The sequence below is a fragment of the Balaenoptera ricei genome, chromosome 7 (assembly GCF_028023285.1).
Source record: "Balaenoptera ricei isolate mBalRic1 chromosome 7, mBalRic1.hap2, whole genome shotgun sequence".
Lineage (NCBI taxonomy): Eukaryota > Metazoa > Chordata > Mammalia > Artiodactyla > Balaenopteridae > Balaenoptera > Balaenoptera ricei.
The window spans coordinates 59,691,916-59,718,338 of record NC_082645.1 but is presented as its reverse complement, the minus strand read 5'-3'; the positions used below and the strand labels follow the sequence as shown (position 1 = coordinate 59,718,338).

At 36.1% G+C, this 26,423-nt stretch overlaps 1 protein-coding gene across 3 annotated transcripts in view; it reads left to right on the top strand.

Annotated features, from left to right (window-relative positions):
* Positions 1–26,423, top strand: part of TLK1 (tousled like kinase 1) — a 197,327-nt gene that overhangs the window by 100,375 nt on the left and 70,529 nt on the right. For 2 of the 3 annotated variants that reach the window (XM_059928082.1, XM_059928081.1), the window contains exon 3: positions 8,752–8,823. In XM_059928082.1, coding sequence (XP_059784065.1) covers positions 8,752–8,823 — 72 coding nt within the window. Of the gene's footprint in view, positions 1–8,751; positions 8,824–9,945; positions 9,964–26,423 lie in introns of those variants that run through there. The other variant, XM_059928083.1, reaches the window with a different exon arrangement.

Here is a 26,423-nt window from a genome sequence, read left to right as displayed (position 1 = left end):
CCTCTTGGACTGATTCTCTAGTTTTCTTTTTTCGAGGTTTTTTGGTCTCTTTCTGGGAAGATTTCTTCAACTTTATCTTTGAATTCATCCCTTTTTTTTTCCTTTGTGTTTCAGCTATCATATTTTTAATTTCCAGGAGGTTGTTTTTTTTGGGGGGGGGGTGGTTCTTTTTTTTTAATTTAAAAAAATGTTATTTATTTTTTAATTTTTTGGCCACACTGCACAACATGCAGGATCTTAGTTCCCCAACCAGCAGTGGAAGTGTGGAGTCTTTTTTTTTTTTTTTTTATAAATTTATTTATTTATTTATTTTTGGACGCATTGGGTCTTCGTTGCTGCGTGCGGGCTTTCTCTAGTTGTGGTGAGCAGGGGCTACTCTTCGTCGTGGTGTGTGGGCTTCTCATTGCAGTGGCTTCTCTTGTTGCAGAGCTCAGGCTGTAGGCACACAAGCTTCAGTAGTTATGGCGCACAGGCTTAGTTCTGTGGCATGTGGGATCTTCCTGGACCAGGGATCGAACCCGTGTCCCCTGCATTTGCAGGCAGATTCTCAACCACTGCGCCACCAGGGAAGTCCCAAGCATGGAGTCTTAACCACTGGACCACCAGGGAAAGTCCCCTTGGGTTGTTGTTGAAATGTTTCATTTTCGTAGTTGGCTGTCACTAGGATATTAGTAATAGTTCTGTGTGAATTTTTTTTCTGCTCCCTGGGTTGTCTTTTTCTTATGGGTTTTTAAAAAATATTTGTTTATATTTTTCAGACATCTGGTGATATTGGGCTTTGCATATCTATGCTTTAGGCACTGAAACACTTATTGGAAGCGTTATTTGAGTAGGCAGGACTTATTACAGTAGGATGACTTGGCTGGGTCATTTTTCTGAGAGATTTTTGATTCTTGGTGTCTATAAGTCTTGTCTCTTGAGATGGTTTATTTTCCTAGAGAGAAATTCTGTACTCTCCAGCCTGTAGAGTTTAAGTTTGGCTGCTGACTTTCTAGAATTTAGCACAGGAAGGTGCTAAGAGTCTCTTCATTTACTGTGTAGACATGCACTTAATGTCTTCTCTTTCCTCAGCTGTGGCTTATGTGTCTCAATCCAGAGTTCTCCTGGCTCACCTCTTCCAGAGATGAAATCTGACCTCCAATATCTATTATGACAAGCTAGCCATCAGTAATATCCTTTTTTGTTCTCATGAATGTAGTATGTTATCTTTCTCTGGCTGCTTTCAAGATTTTTTTCTTTTTTAAAAAAAATCATAAATTTTTTAATGAGGTATAGGTGACATTTAAGATTACATTACATGTAAGATTAGATTACGTGTAAGATTAGATTACATGTGTATAGCATAATGACTCCATATTTGTATATGTTGCAAAGTGATTACCACAGCCTAGTTAACATCCATACTTGGTTACAGTTTTTTTCCTTGTGATGAGGACTTTAAAGATTTACTCTCTCAGCAATTTTCAAATATGCAAATACAGTATTATTAACTATCATTGCCATGCTGTGTGTTACATCCTCAAGACTTATTTATTTTATAACTGGAAGTTTGTACCTGTTGACCCCTTTTATCCATTTCTCCCCTCTACCCACCACCCCCGACCCCCCCTCCACTGGCAACCACCAGTCTCTTCTCAGTATCCGTGAGCTTGGGGTTTTTTCTGTTTGTTGTTTTTGAAGATTCCACAAATAAGTGATATCAGAGGTATTTGTCTTTCTTTGACTTATTTCACTTAGCATAATGTCCTCTAGGACCATCCATGTCGTCGAAAATGGCAAGATTTCCCTTTTTTAATGGCTGAATAGTATTCATATATATATGTATTCATATATATATATATATATATATATATATATATATATACACACATACACACACACACACACACACACACACACACACACACACCACATTTTCTTTATCCATTCATCAATTGATGGACTCTTAGGTTGCTTCCGTGTCTTGGCTATTGTAAATAATGCTGCAGTGAACATTGGGGTGCGGATATTATTTTTTCTTATTGTTTTTTTTTTTTAAACATCTTTTTTGGAGTATAATTGCTTTACAATGGTGTGTTAGTTTCTGCTTTATAACAAAGTGTATCAGTTATACATATACATATGTTCCCATATCTCTTCCCTCTTGCGTCGCCCTCCCTCCCACCCTCCCTTTCCCACCCCTCTAAGTGGTCACAAAGCACTGAGCTGATCTCCCTGTGCTGTGCGGGTGCTTCCCACTAGCTATCTATTTTACGTTTGGTAGTGTATATATGTCCATGACACTCTCTCACTTTGTCACAGCTTACCCTTCCCCCTCCCCATATCCTCAAGTCCATTCTGTAGTAGGTCTGTGTCTTTATTCCCGTCTTGCCCCTAGGTTCTTCATGACCTTTTTTTTTTTTTTTTCTTAGATTCCATATATATGTGTTAGCATACGGTATCTGTTTTTCTCTTTCTGACTTACTTCACTCTGTATGACAGACTCTAGGTCCATCTACCTCACTACAAATAACTCAATTTCGTTTCTTTTTATGGCTGAGTAATATTCCATTGTATATATGTGCCACATCTTCTTTATCCATTCATCTGTTGATGGACACTTAGGTTGCTTCCATGTCCTGGCTATTGTAAATAGAGCTGCATTGAACATTTTGGTACATGACTCTTTTTGAATTATGGTTTTCTCAGGGTATATGCCCAGTAGTGGGATTGCTGGGTCATATGGTAGTTCTATTTGTAGTTTTTTAAGGAACCTCCATAGTGTTCTCCATAGTGGCTGTATCAATTTACATTCCCACCAACAGTGCAAGAGTGTTTGCTTTTCTCCACACCCTCTCCAGCATTCATTGTTTCTAGATTTTTGATGATGGCTATTCTGACTGGTGTGAGATGGTATCTCATTGTAGTTTTGATTTGCATTTCTCTAATGATTGATGATGTTGAACATTCTTTCATGTGTTTGTTGGCAATCTGTATATCTTCTTTGGAGAAATGTCAATTTAGGTCTTCTGCCCATTTTTGGATTGGGTTGTTTGTTTTTTTTTGATATTGAGCTGCATGAGCTGCTTGTAAATTTTGGAGATTAATCCTTTGTCAGTTGCTTCATTTGCAAATATTTTCTCCCATTCTGAGGGTTGTCTTTTGGTCTTGTTTATGGTTGCGGATATCATTTTGAGTTACTGTTTTTGTTTTCTTCAGATAAACACTTGGAAATGGAAATGCTAGATCATATGGTAGTTCTATTTTTAATTTTTTGAGGAAACTCCACACTGTTTTCTATAGTGGCTGCACCAGTTTATTGCATTGGCCAAAAGTTTCATTCATTTTTCTCCATAAGATGGCTCTAGTAGCAGTTAGTTGTCTTTAACTTCATTTGAAACAATTTTGTTAGATTATATGTGACAGCTGTCATATCAGCGTGCATTTAGGAAAAAGACTTAACAAAGTTGGTGAATTTTTGTGTAGCCATTTTAATACTGAAGATGGAAGAAAAAAAGCAACATTTTTGGCCTATTATGCTCCATTGTTTCAAGAAAGGTAAAAACGCAACTGAAATGCAAAAAAAGATTTGTGCAGTGTATGCAGAAGGTGCTGTGACTGATCGAACATGTCAAAAGTGGTTTGCGAAGTTTTGTGCTGGAGATTTCTTGCTGGATGATGCTCCACGGCCGGGTAGACCAGTGGAAGTTGATAGCGATCAAACCAAGACACTAATTGAGAACAATCAATGTTACACCATGCAGGAGATAGCCGACATACTCAAAATATCCAAATCAAGCGTTGAAAATCATTTGCACCAGGTTGGTTATGTTAATCGCTTTGATGTTTGGGTTCCATATAAGTTAAGCGAAAAACACCTTCTTGACTGTATTTCCGCATGCAAGTCTCTACCTAAACATAATGAAAATGTTCCGTTTTAAAAACAAATTGTGACGGGCAATGAAAAGTGGATACTGTACGGTAATGTGGAACGGAAGGAAGAGTTTGTGGGGCAAGCAAAATGAACCACTACCATCCACACCAAAGGCCAGTCTTCATCCAAAGAAGGTGATATTGTGTATATGGTGGGATTGGAAGGGAGTCCTCTGTGATGAGCTCCTTCCGGAAAACCAAATGATTATTTCCAACAAGTACTGCTCCCAATTAGACCAACTGAAAGCAGCACTCAACGAAAAATGTCCAGAATTAGTCAACAGAAAACGTATAATCTTCCATCAGGATGATGCAAGACTGCATGTTTCTTTGATGACCAGGCAAAAACTGTTACAGCTTGGCTGGGAAGTTCTGATTCATCCTCCCTATTCACCAGACATTGCACCTTTGGACTTCCATTTATTTCAGTCTTTACAAAATTCTCTTAATGGAAAAATTTTCGGTTCCCTGGAAGACCGTAAAAGGCACCTGGAACAGTTCTTTGCTCAAAAAGTTAAAAAGTTTCGGGAAGGTGGAATTATGAAGTTGCCTGAAAAATGGCAGAAGGTAGTGGAACAAAAGGGTGAATACATTTTTCAATAAAGTTCTTGGTGAAAATGAAAAATGTGTCTTTTATTTTTACTTAAAAACCGAAGGCACTTTTCGGCCAACCCAATACATTCCCACCAGCAGTGTAGGAGGGTTCCCTTGTCTCCACATCCTTGCCAATACTTCTTATTTCTTGTGTTTTTGATAATAGCCACTCTAACAGGTATGAGGTAAGGTGTTTTTTTTTAATCTTTGGTTTTCAGCAGGTTGACTATGATGTACCTAGGTATGATCTTCTTTGTACTTATCCTGTTTGGGGACATCAGTGAGCTACTTCAATCGGTAAATTTATGTCTTTCAACCAGTGTTTAGAATTTTCTTCCTACTGCTTTTTCAAATTTTTTTTTCTTTTTTTTGCTCCTTTTTCTCTCCTTCTATGACTCCAAATTCATTTATATTAGACTACTTAATAGTGTTCAACAGACAACTGCTTTTCAGTATTTTTCTCTCTGTTTTTTAGTTGGAATAATTTTTTGATCTGTCTTCAGTACTTTCTCCATTCTGCTGTTAAGCCCATACAGTGAATTTTTTATTTTAGAAAGTGAATTTTTCAGTTTTGCTATTTCCATTTGGCTCTTTTTTATATTTTTATTTCTCTGCTGAAATTTACAATTTGTTCCTTTATTTATTATAAGTTTATTTTCCCTTGGTGTCTTGAACATACTTGCAGGTAGCTGCTTTAAGATCTTTGTTAATTCCAATACCTGGGTTACTTTGTGGTTGGTCTCTATTGATTGTCTTTTCTCTTGAGTATGGGTCACATTTTCTTGTTTCTTCATATGCTTAGAAATTTTCTGTTATATCCTGCATACTGTGAATGATACATTATAGTGACTCTGGGGTTTAGTGTATTTTTCTGGAGAGTGTTAATATTCTGGTTATTATTTGTATTAGCAAGCAGTTAACTTGGCTGAACTGAAATCTAAACTATGTCTCCCCACAGAGGATGACAGCTGATGTCTCTGAGTCATTTTAGTCTTACCTGGACTGCTTAGAGTCTGATCCACTCTTGCAAAGAACAGTGACCAGTCAGAGACATGGGTAGAGTTCTCTGTGGTTCTCTCTCTTTGTGGTTCTTTATTTTCCAGTATGTGCCTTCTCACTTTTCAGCTGCTGTGGTAGCTCCAAACTCTGCTTTTCAAGCCAGTAAGACTGCATCTTTTGATTCACATATCAACTGCTGTGTGCAGCTCAATCTAGGGGTCTTCCCTCAGGCAAAAGCTGTAAAAACAGGAAACCCATCCAGTTCTATTTCCTCCTTCCAAATATTGTCTCCTAACCAGATTCTGCCTATTTTTGGCTGCTCAAGTGCCTTCAGGTAGTTGTTATTTATATTTTTGTCTAGAATTTATTGTTATCTGAGGGAATGTTGGTCTGATAAGAGGTATTCTGTTATTACTCACGGCAGGATTTTTTTGTTTGTTTTAAAAAGTAAAAATCTCATGTATTTATATTAATATTTCCAGTTCAAATCAGAACTATAATGTTTTTATTTACATCTGTATCTTCTTTCTTCTATACCAAGAATTGTGGTTCTGAAGGACATAAAGCAGATGATAGAATTAGAATATCACATAATTATTTATTTACTCCTTTCTATATCTCACACACACAGCAGTCTCAACAATGTGTATTATCACAGTGACCAAAGAGATTATGGAAAATAGTTAAAACATTTTTTGCTTGTGCTTTCCATGAATTTCCATAGCACAGTTTTTTAAAAAATTGTGTTAACAACTTTGCATGCATTTAGCCATTAAATTTTATACTCTCTTCCTTGTACTTCTCATTTAGTCTTTATCAACAAGTAAATAATAATATTGCTTGCCATAAATTCTTAGGTTGAAACTATTCATTTTGGTTGTCTAAAGCTTATTCTCTAGATTCTTTTGGAAGGGCTCATGGGAGCCAGTGTTTCCAATTTTTGGCATTACGATAAGTTTATCTGTGTCTTCCATGTGATAAAAATCAATTTTACCAAATATAAGACACTTAATTCAGATTTTCTTTTCTTGAATATCTGAAATATATTACTCTGTTTTCTTCTGGCATAAATAAAGTGTTGACTTTGAAAAGTTAGATGTTGGCCTTCTGGGCTGAATTCTTAAGTGTACACAGTGCTCCTTCAGTCAGTAGTTTCAGGTTTTGTTTTTTGTTGTTTTCAAGAAAGTTTTCTTGAGTTATAGTCTTTACTATTTATTCTCTTATGGTAGTGCTCTTTAAAGACTTCTGTTATCTGAATGTTGGATCCTTGTTACTTCATTAAGTTGCTTTCTCTCATCCTTTTAATCTCTTCATTTCTTTTGATTTTGAAACTGTTCCTCCATTTTACCTTCTCATTCTCTTAAAACATCATCTGTTGTATGTATTTTCTCTTGGGTTCATTCAGGCTTAATCTTCATTTCTGAAAAATTTTTTTTCAATTTCTAATGCTTTGCTGAGTTCTGTTACCTTATTTCTGAGTTTTTTGAAATCTGATTTATGTTGTTCTTGCACGTCTTGAGTCATTTTTGTAATGACTTTTATCTCATTTTGAAGTAGTTGGTTATAATTTTCACCTATTTCGTGGGCATATATTTCTGTTATGCTTTTGTTGTCAGGATGTAATTCTGTATCTTTTTCTTTTTTTCCCTATAATTTCATAGGATTGACCTACATCATTTTCTGTTGCTTACTTTTTTATGGTTTAGGATGGCATTTCTTACAGAGCTCCCTCTGCTGTTGTTTTTGGGAACTCTTCAAAAGTGTGGCATTTGCTTTCTATGATTTCTAAGGCTTTGCTCCCTTCCCCACTATTCTCATTCCTTAATCTTCATTGTACCTAATGTGCTCAATTTTGATTCCATGCTCAGTAGCTTATCCTCACTGTGACACTGTTAGTGAAGGATCAGTTTTAAGAGTTCATAGAGGCTAACTGCCCCAACTTCAGACTTAGGAAAATGCAGAAACCCAGTTATAGCTGTTTTGGGAGTTTCTGTTCTCAGATGTGTCAGACACTGTTTTCTTTCGCTTCTTCTCATACCATGCAGGTTCTATGGTTGTTGGTGATTTGTTCCCACTTGCTGTTTTAGGGAGATTTATGTAGATTTCCTTGTCACCCAGTTTTGTTGTAAATGTTGTACGTGGGTTTGGGGATTTAGGGATGCTCAGAAACGTTGCCACTGCCTCCATTGTCCCTGAATCTTTATAATTTATCACTTCTTAATTGCTGTTTATGATGTTCTCTTTTTCAAGTTTGATAATCTTGCCCTAATTAGATTATAATTCCTCTAAATAGTGTTTGAATCTTAGTTCAAATGCTATTTTGTGTTGAAAATAGCCTTTACAGTGTCCAGCATAGCACTGGACATATATGCAATGTATCATATCAGTCATCAGTTTGGAAACTAGTCAGTCTAAGGGTAATTATAGGCTAACTTGCAACCTTGTAATGGTAGTATTAGCAGCTACTCTTACAAATTGAAGGGAAACGGATACCAGCTGGCCTGCTTGTACATGAAGTTCATTCATATGTCATCTTTGGCATATATGCTATATAGTCTGTCTGGTCTAAACATTCCTGGAAGACATTGATCTAATGTACTGATGGTCCAAAAAAGTCGACAAAGTAATAACCATCATAGAAACACATTGGAAACATGGAAAATGTTATCCACCATAGTGATAATTCATTACTGTCACAGTTCAAAAATATTGTAAAGGAAATTTAAAAACTCTTCTGAGTGACGCAGTTAAAATGGTCAAGTTAGTAAAAGATTTTTTTAAAAGGCTAAACCCAAACAAACAGAAACCAAAGATTGACCAGTTTGTTAATATGAAGAGGCAAAGGGGTGTGGGTGAGATATGATGGAATTTCATAAGATTGTGATGAAAATTAAGGAACACAAATAATACTTTCAGTTAAAGGAGACATTAGTTTTTATACATTGGGTAGTAATTTTAGGGATCTTTTTATCCTAACAACATCTCACTTCCTTTGCTTCTGAATTTGATATTCTAAAAAGTCAGCTAACACAAGTCAGTCCCTGAAACACAGCAGAACTTTATTGATTTGATAAAACTTTCCAAATATAGTGTTAAGAAGTTGGTGTTTCTTATTTTTACTTCATTTGTCTTCCTTATTTAAAGGAATCATATTTTATTTTTAATTATAAAGATATATTATTTACTTTGTAAAATGTTCCATTTTAAATTACTCCTAATTTTTACCTTTTTAAAAATCTTTAACAGGCCTCAACAAATAATGAAAGCTCTAATCACAGTTTTGGAAGCTTGGGATCTTTGAGTGACAAAGAATCAGAGGTAAGTAACTTCATTTTAAATATGGTGCTATTTATAAGTAAAAGTTGGAACCACTGTTTTTTTTTAATTAATTTTTTTCCTTCTTTAATACTTGTGCTAAAGGTTAATCCTTGTTAAGTTTTTTGTAGGAGCATTTTATTCTGTTTTATGAAGCACAACATTCAAACTGAAGACTGTATTGGACATTAGAAAGAAAATATAGTTTCTTTGGTTATGTAGGTGAACTTGTACATTAATGGTATAGACAGATATTCTTAAGTTACTAGCCATTCATAATTCTAAGAGATGAATGTGGTTTTGCAATACGTTGTATTTTGCAGTTTTCTATTATTTCTTGTTATACTTCCCTCTTCGTTTGGTCCTGAGTAAAGGTTTGTTTACTTTTTGAGATACAGAAACACATTTTTTTTCTCTTTTTGAAATTTCTTGTGGGATTTCATGCTGTTGGTTTTCACTTTACATATTTTAAAATATCTGAAAAATCCCCTCCTCCCCCACCCACTTACTCTCCCCACTAAGAAAATATATGGAATTTTATAAGTAGGTATTTGGATCCATGGTATAGTTCACGTTGAGCATGATATTCTTGATGGCATTTTAAAAAATGTTTAGACACGAGGTTCTTTGGGTAGTAGCATTCATTTATTGATGCTGCAACTTCACTTTTTGCAGATACAGTCTGTAATATTTCCTCTTCTCAGATTATGGAGTTCTGTCACTTTTCAACATTTGTGTGTGTGTGTGTGTGTGTGTGTGTGTGTGTGTGTGTATTTTCCCTGTCAGTGTTAACTTCTACTTGATCCATTTTAGTCATTTTTCTGCTTGGGTTAGTATAGCTATATCACCATGATAATAATACCATAGGTCATTAGCACCCAGTAACTCTTAGGCATCTGGTTTTGGTGTTCAGTGGAAGGGGAATATCAAAGGTGGCATCTTTTTAAGCCCTGTGTTATTGAAAGCATCTAGGAATCTCTAGGTAGACAGTTTTGTGGAGTTCTGTGCAGGCACCCTGACACTCCAAAGGAGTGTGGCATAGGGCTCTCACTCATCAGGCTTTCCCTTCCACAGAGACAACTGGCAGGCAGCTGAAAGGACTGTGCAAGTGACGGGACTTTATCTGCAGTAGGTTCCCTTGAGGTAAGCGTTAGTAGCCCCTGTAGCACCAGATTATCACAGTTTAGTTTTTATCAAATTAACACACATTAAGTCCTTAAAAATTGTAAGTTTAGATCTTGTCAAAGTACACTTTTTTCAAAAACCATATCAAGAATGTTTTCACTTTATATTTCCTGGATTTTGGAACATTTCTTGATACTTCCACAGATTTGGGTCTATATAGTAATTTCACATGCCTCCTCTTTTCTTAGGCTTTTGTATTATGAAGGGCAATAAAATAATTTTAGATATTTCTCTTTTCTGTTCACCAAATCTAGTGTTTCTGATAGATTTTTTTAATAGAAAAATATAGTAAAAGTTAGACCACATGTAATGGTTATATATTTCTATGTTCTTTATAGGTATCTATATTCCCAGTATGAGTTGTAGATGCAATATTTGAATTCTTCCAAAAGAATCAGTTTGTAAGAAAATACCACTTCCCTTAAAAGAATTTTAAGGCTCACTTTTGGCTATGTTCTTAGGTTAAAAAAAATTTTTTTTTAAAGACCATAATGGTATTTGCACTAAAATACAATTTGGTTAACCATTGGATGTACTTAGCTTTATTTGTGTAGAAATTTTGACATTTGGGGCCACAATAGAAAAATCTTAAAATTTTTTGGCTTTTGCTGTTTTGTGTTCTGTATCTGGAATTTTTGCAAAATAATGATTAAGTCAAGTGGCATAATATTTTGGAAATGACTATGGATTATATGTTTTCCTTAAAATTTGAAGAAGGAAATTTGGGGGGTGGTCTGTCTTTCCATTTAAGAAGTGATTTGTCTGGAAAATGATTCCCAGATTTTATTTCTGTGCTAGATGCCTTAATGAACTCCCTTGGGGTGAAATTTCATATACGTCACAATACAGATATTCATATAAGTCATGAATAAAGTTGTTGGCAGTAAACAGCTGCAGGATAGAAGTACTTCTTTTTTTCCCCAGTACACCTAATAGTAACGTTTATGTAGTATTTCGTTGTCTGCTGATGTCATTTTATTCTTTTGGTAATCCATCCCCTGAACCATCACATTTTTTAAAATAACAGTTTTTGTTTTTATGGACAAATAGTGCTGAAAGATTTATTATTATTTTTTAATAACAGTTCTCTACCACTCACCTTTACCCCACCCTGCTCTCCATTCTCTTAGCTTTTCTTCCTGGTATTTATTTCCACATTTTAATATAAATAATATGCATATCTTTTTTGGTTCATCAATTGGACATTATCTGTGACTTCCTCTTAGTATTTAATGAAGATTTTAACCTACTAATAACCCCCTGCTTTCTATCCTCTTCTTAATACTGTTTTCAGACACTCAGAACCCTCTTGTTTTCATCTATCCTTGTACTATTAAAAGTGAAAAGCATCTGATATTCACTGTTGGGTTGATTAAATCTACTTCAACTGAAAATTTTCATTGCAGTTTATATATGAATTAAACTTGCCTTTTATTTCTAAATGTAGAATTGTAAAACAGAAAGGGGTTTTTTTTGATAATGAAATCGTCTAGTAGATAGGAGGGTGTTGGTATTGTTATGCTTTATTTTACATCACTCTAGGTCTATTCAACAGGCTGCAAAAATTTTCAGTAAGCATTTGTTACATATCTATTATCTTCTAGCCTCTGTGCCCAAGCACGGAGAATATGAAGATGAATAGGATACAATTCCTGCTTTCACATGAGATCAGTGTCTAGTAGGACAAACAAACTGTTTGATAAACAGTGTGGGCTATGCTGTAATAGATGTAAGCACAAGGTACTATAGGAGCAAAGAGCAAGAAACCCCTAATTCCATCTGCCTGCAGGCGAGAGGTAGGGAAGGACGAGAAAGAGAGGTCTTCCCTCAAAGAACAGATGATAGGGACTTCCCGGGTGGCGCAGTGGTTAAGAATCCACCTGCCAATGCAGGGGACATGGGTTCGAACCCTGGTCCGGGAAGATCCCACATGCTGCAGAGTAACTAAACCCATGCGCCACAACTACTGAGCCTATGCTCTAGAGTCCGCGCACCACAACTGCTGAAGCCCACACACCCTAGAGCCTGCGTGCTGCAACTAGTGAGTCCACACGCCACAACTACTGAAGCCCGCGCGCCTAGAGCCCATGCTCTGCAACAAGGGAAGCCGCCGCAATGAGAAGCCTGCACATTACAACGAGGTGTAGCCCCTGCTCGCCACAACTAGAGAAAGCCCGTGCATGGCAACAAAGACCCAACACAGCCAAAATAAATAAATAAGTTAATTAATTAATGAAAAAAAAATAGTCTCTTTATCTTAAAAAAAAATAGAACAGATGATAGTTAAATTGTTAAGAAAGCCTATGGATTCATCCCAGAGGACAAGGGCAAAGTATGAGAAGAAAGCAGGCAGAGGCACTAGGATGTGCTTTTGCTTTTCCATGGAAGCATGGCACATAGTTTTGTTCAAGATGTAAGGCAGTGGTTCTCAATCCTAACTGCCTTTTAGCTCACCTGAGGAGCTTAAAAAAGAAAAAACCAAGCTACCTGGGTGATTCATCTGGTTTGTAAACTTCTGGTATAGAGAAGATGCGCAAGAATGGTGAAAGATAGGCAGGGGTCAGGGTTTGAATGCTCTTGTATTTCATAGTAAGGAATTTGGACTTCTTTCTAGGAGATGAAAGGAGAGGAAACAAACAAGTAGAGATGAAGAAGGCTCCCTCAGGGGGCAATGTATAGGATAGGATGGGAGGGAGGTGAAACCTAAGTTGGGAAGACCATTTAGTTAAGGAATGCTGCTGCCTTTACAAAACTCCAAGGTTTAACAGGAAGAAAACCTTCAGGTGGGGGTTCTAATTACAGTGTTCTCAAGTTTGCCTTTTGGGCTCTGCCTTCTTTGGATTTTGTAACTATTGATGCTATCACCACCCAGGCCCATGCTTCTCAAACTTTAATAGCAAGTGAATTACCAAGGGTTCTTACAGGTCTGGAGTGGGTGTTTGCATTTCTGACAAGCTCTCAGATTCCACTAGATTTTAAAAGTAGAAGCAGTAGGGTTTGATTACTGAATGAGGGTAAAGAAGGAAAGGGAGGAGCCTAGGATTATTTAAAGGTAGCTAGCTTTAGGTGAATGATAGTGTCTTTGAGTGAGATAGACAACACAGAAAGAAGATGAATAGGTTAGCATAGAAGGTAATGAATTAAATTCTGGACAGCACTGAGTTTGAATACTTATGAAATGACCAAGGCAGAGGAGCTGTCTGGAGCTCAGGAAGGAGGTCAGGCTAAAGATGAAGACTTAGTGGTTTTTGGCATACAAACAGTGCTAAGACATTATTTGCCCTTTTACAGTAATGCTAAGACATATTTGGCTTTTTAACTTTCATTTCTCCATGAGTTTACAGTGAAAATTTCCAAAGGCTGTAAGACATGTGATGATATCATTATTCTGATGATTTATGGATTGTGTATTCTGGTGTTTTTAAATTTTTTTAGTTTTAAATCCCAAAACGGTAAATAACAGTAGTTATATCCCACATAACAAAGGCTCTTTGGGGAACTCAACAGTTTTTAAGAGTTTGTAGATGGGTTTTGAGACCCAGAAATTTAAAAACTGCTTTTGCAGATGAACTCATCCTGATAGTGTGTGTAATGCTAGGAAATGTGAGCAGGCGAGACGGGTGTGCTGGAGAAAGAGTAGTAGGAGGTAAGGAGGTGGATAAAAGAGGAGAAAGAAGAGGAGGAGAATAATGAGTAGAATTAAATGTTATGGAAGTGAATTAAGATAATGACTAAAAAGTGACTAAGAGTTTGTCACTTAGGCTTACTTTTAGTAGACTAATGGGAGCAAGATGCCAGATATTAGTTGATTAAGGAGCACTTGGAAAGTGAGCATATATTGACTACTCTTGGAAGAATCTTGACTGTGAAGAAAAGGAGGCAGTATCCAGAGTCTAACAGACCTATTATGTGCTAGGGAAAGGGTTATAGCAGACCTGTGATGGGACAAGGACAAGCAAAGTGCTGAAGAGAGAGGATAAACTAAACTAAACTTTTTTTTTTTTTTTGGCTTCGTTGGGTCTTCGTTGCTACGTGCAGGCTTTCTCTAGTTGCGGTGAGTGGGGACTACTCTTCTTTGTAGTGTGCAGGCTTCTCATTGCGGTGCGCAGGCTTCTCATTGTGGTGGCTTCTCTTGTTGCGGAGCACAGACTCTAGGTGCACGGGCTTCAGTAGTTGTGGCACGCGGGCTCAGCAATTGTGGCTCGCAGGCTCTAGAGCGCAGGCTCAGTAGTTGCGGCGCATGGGCTTAGTTGCTCCGCAACATGTGGGATCTTCCCCGATCAGGGATCAAACCCGTGTCCCCTGCATTAGCAGGTGGATTCTTAACCACTGTGCCACCGGGGAGGTCCTAAGCTAAACTTTTCCTGGAGGTGGTATGAATGGTGAGTTCCAGACTCTGGGAGGACAGGGTTAGTTGTGGACAGGACTGACTAGGAACATCCTTTCCTCTGATAGATGAATTTCCATACCTAATAACCTTTCTCTTTCTTCACAGTGAAAATAGAGGTTACCAACTGAAGGAAGAATCATGAGTAGGTTGGGGGTGTGAGGAGAATGATAAAAAATTTATGGGCGAGACAAGGAAGTAGTTTACAGGGGAGAGGGGTCACTCATTTAAATGTTTTAGAATGCCTGAAGGAGTTAGAGACATGGTCTGTGTGCCTTATCTACTGGCTGAAAGTTCAGATTATTTATGAGGATGAGAGAAGGAGCCCATATTTCCTTTTATCAATGTTTTCCAAGTTTCAGAACCTGCCTGGATCCACCCATTTGCCATTCTCCTTGCAGGACCCTTCCCTCTCTAAACATGAAGATCATCTTCACTTTCTCTAAATTCTGTACAGTTGCTGTCCCCACTGTACCTTACCCCACGATGCTGAGATAAATTATCTTGTAGCTCATTAGGAATTATAATTTATAATATTAATACCATATCCATACCTCCTCCCTACCTTTTCTTTTGGATGTCCTAGAATATATTTTTCTGTTTTATTTCTTACTGTGGTTGGTTATTTATAAATGAATATAAGACTGAATATAAATCTCATTGAAATATATTTTTAAGCCTATTGTTACATGTTCGTACAATATACTACATAATGATGTTTGTAAAGCAGACACACGTCAATTATTCTATTTTTGTCTCAATTTAATTTTGAATATTTATCTTTTATACTACTTCTGTATAAACCTGAATCAGAGTTGAACAATTTAAAATACATACTATCTTTTTCTAGAGCTAAAGTTTATCTCCCACTTCCTTCTGGGTAATTGTCAATTCTTTAACCCTCTATCCACTGGCATTGAATTACTGTTTATTTTTATTTTTAAAATTTATTTATTTATATTTTATTTTTGGCTGCGTTGGATCTTGCTGCGCGAGGGCTTTCTCCAGTTGCAGCGAGCGGGGGCTGCTCTTCATCGCGGTCCACGGGCTACTCAGTGCGGTGACTTCTCTTGTTGCGGAGCATGGGCTCTAGGATGCGCAGGCTTCAGTAGTTGTGGCACACGGGCTCAGTAGTTGTGGCACACGGGCTCAGTAGTTGTGCCGCACGGGCTTAGTTGCTCTGCAGCATGTGGGATCTTCCTAGACCAGGGTTTGCACCCATGTCCCCTGCATTGGCAGGCGGATTCTTAACCACTGCGCCATCAGAGAAGTCCCTACTGTTTATTTTTGATCCAAGTGCATTTGGGGATTTTTGAGTTATTTAAGATTAAGGATTTTAATTTATAGATATACAGAAGCTGGGACAGTTGTTGCGTCTAGACATTTAAACTTAGATGCACTTTCAGAATTGTAATGATTGTAATGAAAGAGGAGTATAATATAGATAGTGCCTTGATTGTCTTAATTTACCTGTAATGTTGATTAATGAAGGCCATTTTATGAAAGAAGATCTAATTAACTTTCTCATTTGATTTTAGTTTCTAGAAGTAGTCTTGGTATTTAAGTCAGATTTTTCCCCTCCTTATTTGAATTGAAGTTATGGAGCTGAAGACACTTTGAAGCATTAATGCTTTGTTTTGTTCTTTTTAAAAAATAATTTTTAAAGGCCACATTATGTGTGAGTTCTTATTTTCATATTTTGGAGGAAGTAGAAATTAAGAATACTAGGGAATTAGAACTAAAACTACCTTAGACCTAGCTTTGGGGGGGGCATTATTTTCACTTTTTGAACAAGTCATATTATTTATATAGTTCTTCAATAGTTTTTTAATTTAAAAAAATCTCCTTTTTTGATATTTAAAATTATATATAGACATATATAATTGATTAAATGGGATGTCTCTGATATTAGTGAATTGGCTGGATTAAGAAATGAGGATTTCCAGTTTTCACCTTGTTTTTATATACATCCCCATCTCTACATTTTTATATTTCCTTTTTGCCTTCTAAATAGTGTTTAGCTGAAATGTTTCCTCAAGGAACAGTTAGTTACCTTAGATTGATTGGAAGTTATGATTTTATTTGAAAATAGAGATAATACCAGCCTAAAATTTCAGATTTTAGATTGATTTTTTTTAATTCATTTAAGTTTTATATATATATATATGTAAAATATATGTATATGTATATATGTGTTATAACCTGGACAAATCTTTTCTTTAATGTCTTAGTCTGAGCACCCAATAAGAAAGAAAACTTGCAAAATGAATTTAGTGATGTATAGTTAAGAGTCGCTGAAAGTTAACATTTTTATGCCTATTTCCCCCTAAATGAATTACCTTGTTTTTGACTTTATTCTGTTTAAATCTGTTCAGCTTCTAAAGATTGTTAGATACCTAGTTTACTGCCCTCATCAATTTTAAGAAATATTCTTTGTGTCCTGTAACCTACATTATTTTCTGAAATGTTTTAGCCTGATAAATGCCCTTTGTGGTGTTCTGTTTGATTGGTTCCTCTGTCTTCTCCTTTACTTATCTTCATTTTGGTAGTATTTTCTCACTGACTTATTCTTACTGTATTATTAGGTGAGGTTAGTAAGATTTTGTAACAGCAATAAAGACATTTTCTCAGTAAGGAAATAAATTTGTTTTTTTCTCTCTCTGTTAAGGCTAATAATCAAACTTAGAAATTATAGTTCCTGTGAAATACCTGGAATTAACTTGTAAATTTTCCTTTTATTTAAAAAGAGAAAACTATTTAATTCTGCCACTAAACATTAAAGGACACACTCTTTTTTGTTGTTGTTGATCGAACCCGAGCCCCCTGCAGTGAAGGGCCGAGGCAGTCCCTAAAGGACGAGCTCTTACAGGAAGTATATTCAGCTAGAGTTATGGAGTGTCTAACTCTAAAATGTGTTATATGACAGAGTTCACAGCAAAGGAAGTAGGTCTATCCTGGTTGAATATATACATCCTTAGTCTTCTGGAAGGAAAAATACTGTAAATCAAATGGCCTGATACTGGCTGACTCTGCCCCTGTTTCCATAAAGGTGGAGGACTATGTGTGTCAGAATCACCTTTTCAAAATAAAAGCACTTAGGCTCCCTTCTTGGAAACTCTGATAATACTCTGTCTAGATAATTTTTGATTTCTTATAAATCAATAAATCTTGAAATATTGATTCTGTAGGCCATTTATTTAGAGAGCAAACAAACAGCTGTTAAATGTTTCCCTTTTTAAAAGTACATTTAGTGTGGGTGGGTGGTTTTTAGAGCAAGAAAGTTCTAAGCTGACTGTTGAAAACAAGATTCGAAGAGGAACATGCCATGTCATTTTAAGAATGAAGATATACTTTAAAGTGGACCCTGGTATAGCACTTAACCGTAGTAGATGCTCAGTAAATATTTGTTGAATAAATAAATTTAATAATGTACTTTAGTTGTAGTATAAGGCAGTTTTTGTGTCAGCTACATGTGATTCTTATGTATTCATCAAAGCAAGCTTTCTCAACCTTAACATTATTGGCATCTGGGGCCAGATAATTCTCGGGGTGGGGAGGGAGTTGTCATGTGTAATGTAGGGTGCTTACCAGCATCTCTACATGATGCATTAGATATCTGTAGCCCATCCCCCCACCTCTAAGTTGTGGCAACCAAAAATGTCTCCAGATATTGCTCTATATCCTCGGGGGGGTAGAGGCAGATCTCCTCTGGTTGGGAACCACCCCATTAATGAAGGAGGGAAAATAAAGTTGTAGCATGTTACCTGTGGAGCTAGATTACAGCTCTATAAGTTTCATATCTCTGGGTATGAAAACAGAAGTCCAGAGAGGTTAATTTGCCCACAGATAGTAAGTTAATAGTCAAAGTTCTAATTTTAAAGTGTCTGTCTTATTTCAAAGTGATGTTCTCAACTATTGTTCTATACTCTTTCTGTATAACTAATGTAGTATCTAACTTATTAGTTAGATAAATGACCCTAGTTAGTCTGTTGAAAAAAGTGGTATTCTTTTTTGGAAATATTTAGATTTAAGATGATTTATAAAATTTGCCAATCCAATATATGCCTGGACTGGCAGCACTTCACAGATGTTTTTTCTGGTAAATATGCTTTTAGACTTAAGTACATTCAGCACAAGTTGACATTACTGAGCAATTTGGTTTCAGTATCTTATACAGGTGTACCTTAGAGATATTACAGGTTTAGTTCCATACCACCATAACAAAGCAATATCGAAATAAAGTGAGTTACATGAGTTTTTTGGTTTCACAGTGCATATGAACATTATGTTTACACTATACTGTAGTCTAAGTGTGCAGTAGCATTATATCTGAAAAAACAATGTACCTGATTTAATTTAAAAATATTATATTGCTTACCCCCCTTTCCCTTTAAAAACTGTCATGGCTGAGCAAGAAATCTTCAGAGTTACTCTTGGGACATGAGTCCACCTTCTTCCCAGATTGCCAGCTTTTCTGATTAAAGCACCTTTCCTTTCTACTGAAAAAAATATATATATATTATATTGCTGAAAAAAATGTTAACCATCTTCTGAGTCTTCAGCAAGTTACTATCTTTTTGCTGGTGGAGGGTCTTGCTTCATTGTTGACGGCTGCTGACTGATCAGGGTGGTGGTTGCTGAAGGTTAGGGAGGCTGTGGCCGTTTTAAAAATAAAACAACAGTGATATCTGCACATTGACTCTTCCTTTCACCAACAACTTCTCTGTAGCAGCAACGCTGTTTGGTAGCATTTCCCCATGGTAGAACTTCCTTCAAAAGTGGAGTCAGTCCTCTCAGTCCCTGCTGCTGTTTTATAAACTAAGTTTATGTAATATTCTAAATCCTTTGTTGTCATTTCAACAATCTTCACAGCATCTTCACCAGGAGTAGATTCCATCTCAAGAAACCACTTTCTTTGCTCATCCATAAGAAGCAACTCATCCATTAAAGTTTTATCATGAGAGTGCCCCAATTCAGTCACATCTTCAGGCTCCACTTCTAATTTTAGTTTTCTTGCTATTTCCACCACACCTGCAGTTACTTCCTCCACTAAAGTCTTGAACCCCTCCAAGTCGTCCATGAGGGTTGGAATTGACTTCTTCCGCATTCCTGTTAGTATTGCTATTTTGACCTCTTCCCATGGAGCACAGGTGTTCTTAATGGCATCTAAAATGGTGAATCCTTTCCAGGTTTTCAGTTTACTTTGCCCAAATCTATCAAAGGAATTATATCAAAGGAATTACTATGGCTATAGCCTTACGAAATGTATTTCTTAAATAATAAAACTTTTAAGTCAGAATTACTCCTTGACCTATGGGCTGTAGAATGGATGTTGTGTTAGCAGGCATGAAAACAACATTAATCTTGTACATCTCCATGAGAGCTCTTGGGTGACCAGGTGCATTGTCAATGACCAGTAATATTTTGAAAGGAATCTCTTTGCTTTCTGAGCAGTGGACTCAACAGTAGCCTTAAAATATTCAGTAAACTATGTTGTAAACAGATATGCTGTCATCCAGGTTTTGTTGTCCATTTATAGAGCACAGGCAGAGTAGATTTAACATAATTCTTAAGGGCCCTAGGATTTTCAGAATGGTAAATGAACATTGGCTTCAACTTCAACTCACCAACTGCATAAGCCCCTAACAAGTGAGTCGACCTATCCTTTGAAGCATTGAAGCCAGGCGTTGACTTCTCTAGCTATGAAAGTCCTAGGTGCCATCTTCTTCCAAGAGAAGGTTGTTTTATCTACATTGAAAACCTGTTGTTTAGTGTAGCCACCTTCAATAATTATCTCAGCTAGATCTCCTGGATAACTCATTGCAGCTTCTATATCAGCACTTGCTGCTTCACCTTGTACGTTCATGTTAAGGAGATGGCTTCTTTCCTTAAACCTCATGAACCAACCTGTGCTTCTTCATACTTTTCTTCTATGCTTCCTCACCTCTCTCAGCCTTCATAGAATTGCTCTGGATTAGTCTTTGGCTTAAGGGGATGTTGTGGCTGGTTTTATCTTCTATCCAGACCACTCAAACTTTCTCCACATCCCCAATAACGGTGTTTCACTTTCTTATAATTTGTGTGTTCACTGTAGTAGTACTTTTAATTTCCTTCAAGAACATTTCCTTTGTATTCACAACTTGGCTAACTGTTTGGCCCAAGAGGCCTAGCTTTTGGCCTGTCTCAGCTTTCAGCATGCCTTCCTCACTAGGCTTAATCATTTCTAGCTTTTGATTGAAAGTGAGAGATGTGCAACTCTTCCTTTCACTTGAACACTTAGAGGCCATTGTAGAGTTTTAGTTGGCCTAATTTCAATATTGTGGTATCTCAGGGAATAGGGAGGCACGAGGAGAGGGCGAGAATGGCTGGTCAGTGGAGCAGTCAGAACACACACAACATTTATTAAGATCACTGTCATATGGTCACAGTTTGTGGCGCTGCAACACAATTACAGTAGTAACGTCAAAGATCATGGATCACAGATCACCATAATAAATATAATAACGAAGAAGTTTGAAATATTGCAAGAATCACTAAAATGTGATACAGAGAGAGGAAGTAAGCAAATGCTACTGGAAAAATGGTGCCAAAAGACTTGCTAGATCAAGGTTGCCACAGACCTTCAATTTGTAAAAGAATGCAGTATCTATGAAGCGCTATAAAATGAGGTATGCTTGTACTATAGTAGAGTTTTAAAAATATTAGGTGTATTTTTATATCAGCAGAACATAGTGAGTATTTTACTAATTTTCTTTAAGATTAATTCTCATTTTCTTAAATAACTGAGTAACCATGACAGTGCACTGGACTTCTATCCTAATGAATTTTCTGTTATATGTCACAATTTTGGTCTGCAGTTCTTAATGGAAGGTTATATATAGAATAACTTACTAATTTTAGGGATTCTCTAGAGTGGAATGTGCAGGAAATACATGCTATATTATTATATATTAGATTGGCTATATTGCTAATCCTGATGATATATCAGCATTAGTTTTGGAGCTTGTAAAAAATATGGATTCCTTTGGTCTCCCTCCAGAGATGTTTAAATTTGGAATGGGGATGCCAGCATGAGCTTTAAATAACAGCTTTGTGATTATGAAGTATAGTCAACATTGAGAATCAGTGCTAATAGATAAATGATAGAACAATTTCCTTTAAAAAATAAAATCAACCCCTTTTTTTCTGGTTATAATGCAGTATTGCTATAGAGAAAACTGTAACAATGAAATCCCACTTTTTAAAAAAAAAAAAACCACATCAGGTAAACATCTTAAAGGATTTTGGGGCATTCTCATACAGTTTTTTTAAAAAAAATAATACTTATTGATTAACAAATATTTATTGAGTATGGTGTACTGCTATAAAGTGAATGGTGTTTTTTTTTTTTAATTATTTTATTTATTTTATTTTTGGCTGCGTTCGGTCTTTGTTGCTGCACGTGGGCTTTTCTCTTGTTGCGGTGAGCAGGGGCTACTCTTCCTTGTGGTGTGTGGGCTTCTCACTGCGGTGGCTTCTCTTGTTGCGGAACACGGGCTCTAGGCACGTGGGCTTCAGTAGTTGCAGCACACGGGCTCTAGAGCGCAGGCTCAGTGGTTGTGACGCACGGGCTTAGTTGCTCCGTGGCATGTGGGATCTTCCCGGACCAGGGCTCCAACCCATGTCCCCTGTAGTGGCAGGCGGATTCTTAACCACTGCGCCACCAGGGAAGCCCCTCATACAGTTTTAGTGTGAGTAAAGATTTAATATCACCTTTGATGGTACAATTTGGAAATATCTTTAAATTTTTAAATGTGCATATCCTCTGGCACAGCATTTACACTTAAAAGTGTCTATTCCAAAGACATAATTGTATAAGGATCTAGGGATTCATGTTCAGCCAGTGTCTATAGGGATACTATACAGGATATGTTACTTCATCATGAGTGTCACAATGGGAGAAAAGCTGTGAAATCACGTTCTCAATTTTACTATTACAGGTACTCTTCAAAATGCCAACATTTCCAGACTAAGTTGTCTTGAAAATTTGCTTCCCCCCACCCTCCACAGCATTTGCTCTCTATGGCTGTTTTATTCTGATTGTATGATTTGAAAACTGCTTGTCAGATCATATGAACAGAGGAGGAAGTCCAGCTTTATTCTAATTTTATGGTTTATACTATTTAACAGATAAAGCCTTAAGTCAAAGGGAAAGCCAGAGAAGGGAAAATGCCAAGAAATAGTTATGCTATGTAAACGATAAGAAAATGGCAAACAAAACTGCACTTTATCAATATCGAAGATTTAATATGCTCCTTTTAAGCATATGTGAATGTAAATTAAAATGGGTCCAGGTAATAGGAACCTAAGAAGTACAACTGTGAGGATGGCAAGTAAGGTAGTTTTTAAAAATTGAAAACAAGATTAAGTATTATATTTCTTTTAGTTACTGATGTGGTTATGGATGCTGTATGTTTGTGGAGGGAGTAAAAATCCTTCAGGCTTTTAAAAATGTTGTGAGCTGGCACACTTTTAGTTACTGGTAAGGCAGCGTGCATTTTAGTTGAGGGTTACCTAATTTCATCTCTTTGGCTCTCTACCATCTTGGATATTACGTATTATTAAATGATAAAGGCAATACAGGAGAAAATAGGCTACACTAAAAATTGCTGATATGTTGATTGGGTTTACTTTGAACAGCAAGGAAATGCTCTTATTTGGTGATAGGATCCCAAAATGTTGCGTACATGAACTTTTTATGCTTTTTATATTGAAATCAGCCAAATAATAGATCTTTTAGGTGTCAAAGATTCAAGCGAACATTTACAGATAATAGTTGGTATTAAAGTTTGACTCTTGGGCAGAGAAAGACTGAATTTCAGGTCATGCCAGCTCAAAATCATCCTGGAATTAGAATATACATATTTTATGATACGTTTTATCTAAATGTAAATTGGATACAAAGCAGCAAGGAAGTTTTCACTACAGAATTTCAGTTTTCTTACAGTGCATTATTCTAACCTAATTTTTATAGCAAAATGTTGGAAGAAATAGTATCTTGTATCTTTGATATTCTTGACTAGAACATCTATTTTACATTGATTATTTTTATAAGGCTCCAGATTTCCCGTTTTAGTTCAGTGTTGTTTTGTTATGTGCCATTAAAATAACAAAGATTTCTCCCACATTTTAAGTTTTGCCTAGAAATGTGACTAAAACATGGTTATTACCAGCTGCGGGCAAAAAGGTTTATGTGCCATTTGTTCAAAGTGTAGTGACCTTGAATTTGAGACCTGAAGAACTATATGAATCATTGAAATAGCCAATGAATTGTGTTTTTCAAACCAGTCTTTAGCTAAATGAATCAATCAGAAAAAAATTCATTCTGACAAGTTTGAGGATTGAATATTTTGTTACAGATATTATTTAATATTAGAGTAACTTTTCTTTCTACTTTAAAGTATTTTCTCCTTTAACAGAAAGAAATTAAATATATCGGTGTCTGTTAACTGTAGTAATTTTGTTACAGGTGATGCTATCTCACTTTTCTTTTTGTTCTGTTCAGTTGGAGCTGATGGACTCTACCTAAGGTAGAGGTGAAGAATAAATTTTAATATCCACTCCTCTTTTGTTGATGTTATAATATCTTTTCACATACTGTTACAATTTTCTATAATGCATTTATGCCAGTAATTTAAAATATCTCTCTAGTTGGAGGCTTGTAGAGGTGGTTATCTGTTTTCCTGGAACAATCCATATTGCTTTCTCTCCCTCATTCTGTGACAGCATTAAGGTTCTTATTTCCTTATATTTGGTCTTATTTGCATTGATGAAAGGCAGATTTATTTTTATTGTAAGATAAACCAACAGGCCACATGATTAGATATGAAAACCTTGTTTAATAACCACGGACTTAAATTCCAAATGAAATTGGAACATTAGGTATATCACTATCACCTCTTGAGTCCTTTAGATTTGTCTTTGTTTTTTGAACTTCCTTCCAACTCTGGAAAATGCTATATAAATTCACAGTAATAGCTTGGAACATTTAAATATCAGAGTAATCATTCAGGTTTTGGTATGATTACAAACTAGCATTTATAAAGCTGAATTGATTTAAAGAATACCAATTTCTTCTTCCATCATTTTCTCCTAACCACTGTTCCACTGTATGTCGGAATTCTTTAACTTTTTATAATACTGTAGGCTTTCCATCTTTACTTTAAAGCCAAGTCATATTATTTTGCCTTCCATAATAATCCTTCCCGATTGTGGTCAATTATAGTGCAATAATTGAGAAAAAATAGAGGAAAGAATGACAGCATTAGTGAGAGCAGTAACAAGCTTGAAAATGTTGTATATAAAATGCTCAGTATGTCCAAGTTTTACACTTTACAGAAATACAGTAGTGGCCTGGTTGATCTCCCTTAGATTTTCTAGGAAATCAATTGGTCAGGATCAGTGGTTTTTCAAACATTTTTGAAGCCATCGAGCTCTTTCTTTGAAGAAATCTGATATAGAATCTCAATATTAAAATAAGACATGCTGTGTTCCCAGGGATAGGGTAGAGGTGGGACAGGATGTGTCTCTGGTGGCTAGAGCCTTAGCTCAGCCACCTGCTCCTTCCTTCCCTTTAGTAACTTTGGAGACACAACCTTCTGTCCTCTAAGGTGTCTCTGGAGTACAATTTGAAAGTCGCAGATAGTATTCTGAACTTTTTCTTCTCAGTGATGAGCCATTTTAGAGGTTAAATATTTGATGAGTTTCTGCCTACCCTAAATCCTCTAGCTTTTAAATCCCCAAATAAGTCCATACACAAAGGATATCTTAGGAGAATTGGCAGCATTAGGCTTCATTGAGAGTTTTTGTTTTGTTTAATATAGGTGTTGCTCAGATTATTTAAATTCAAAGCCAAAAAAACTGTTTAAAGTATATTTGTCTTAGGGTTAGTGATGTAATACTTAGGGCCTAGACTATAAGTTCTGTGGCTTACGGTTGAGATCAGAGTTGAAATATTGCTTATTTTGCAAACCCTACAAGTTATTTGTAAACTATTAGGGCAGAAGCCGCTAATTATTTAACAAGTGACACGTGATTGAAGTTTTGAAACATAAAAGTGCGCGGATTATTTGGAGTAATAGAAGGATAGCCATTCAGATAAGAATAGCTTACTGATATAGACTATACACTGTTCTAGATGCTATACTACTTATGTTTCTGGTATGTTTCTCATTTAATCCCCACAATCCTTTTATATTTATAGGCCATATTATCACCTTTAAAATTGATGAGAAAATTGAGTCTTGGGTTAAGTAACATACTGAAAGTTATAGTAAATAGTGGACCCAGAGTTGGATTCTTAGTCTGTGTTTTTTCAGAGACTCATGGTACTTTCTTCTGAGGAAATTATGGTCCATTGGGGCTGACAGAACAGCCCTAAAATAATCTATGAGATGAGAATGAAGTCAAAGGTCAGCATGAGGTAGTCATACTAGGATGTGGGTGAAAAAAGATTCAAGTTCATAGGAAGGCAAAATGGTGTGTTTATAATGCCTACATTTACTTTATAGGCAAATTCAGTATATCTAGGTTTCCCTTTCTCATCTATTGCTTTGTTCAACTTTTCAGTTTTTTATTAGCTATTTCCAACTTCTTACTCACATTAGTGTTAGATTACAGTCTTAAAATTAATTTTAGTCCTGTCATCCTTTTTTTCCTTCATCCTCCTTTTTCTCTTCATCTTCCTTCCTCAAATTCTTCTCTGGTTTAAAAGAGGGAAGCCTGTTGCCTTTTTTCCTTCACTGTAATCATTATGCATTTGGGGGGTTTGTTAGTTTGTTCTAAACAAAATGACATTTCCCCCAAAAGACTCTCACTTCCCCATTCCAGAAAATTTTAAGTTTAGGGAAATTTTGCCTTGGAGAAAAAGTTTTTACTAAGTTACCGTATATGTCTTAAAAAAATGAAAATAAAAAAGACCTTAAATATCTTGAAGTCTATATCCAGTATTTAATGAACATTATCCCAAATAAGTTTGAGAATTGCCACATAT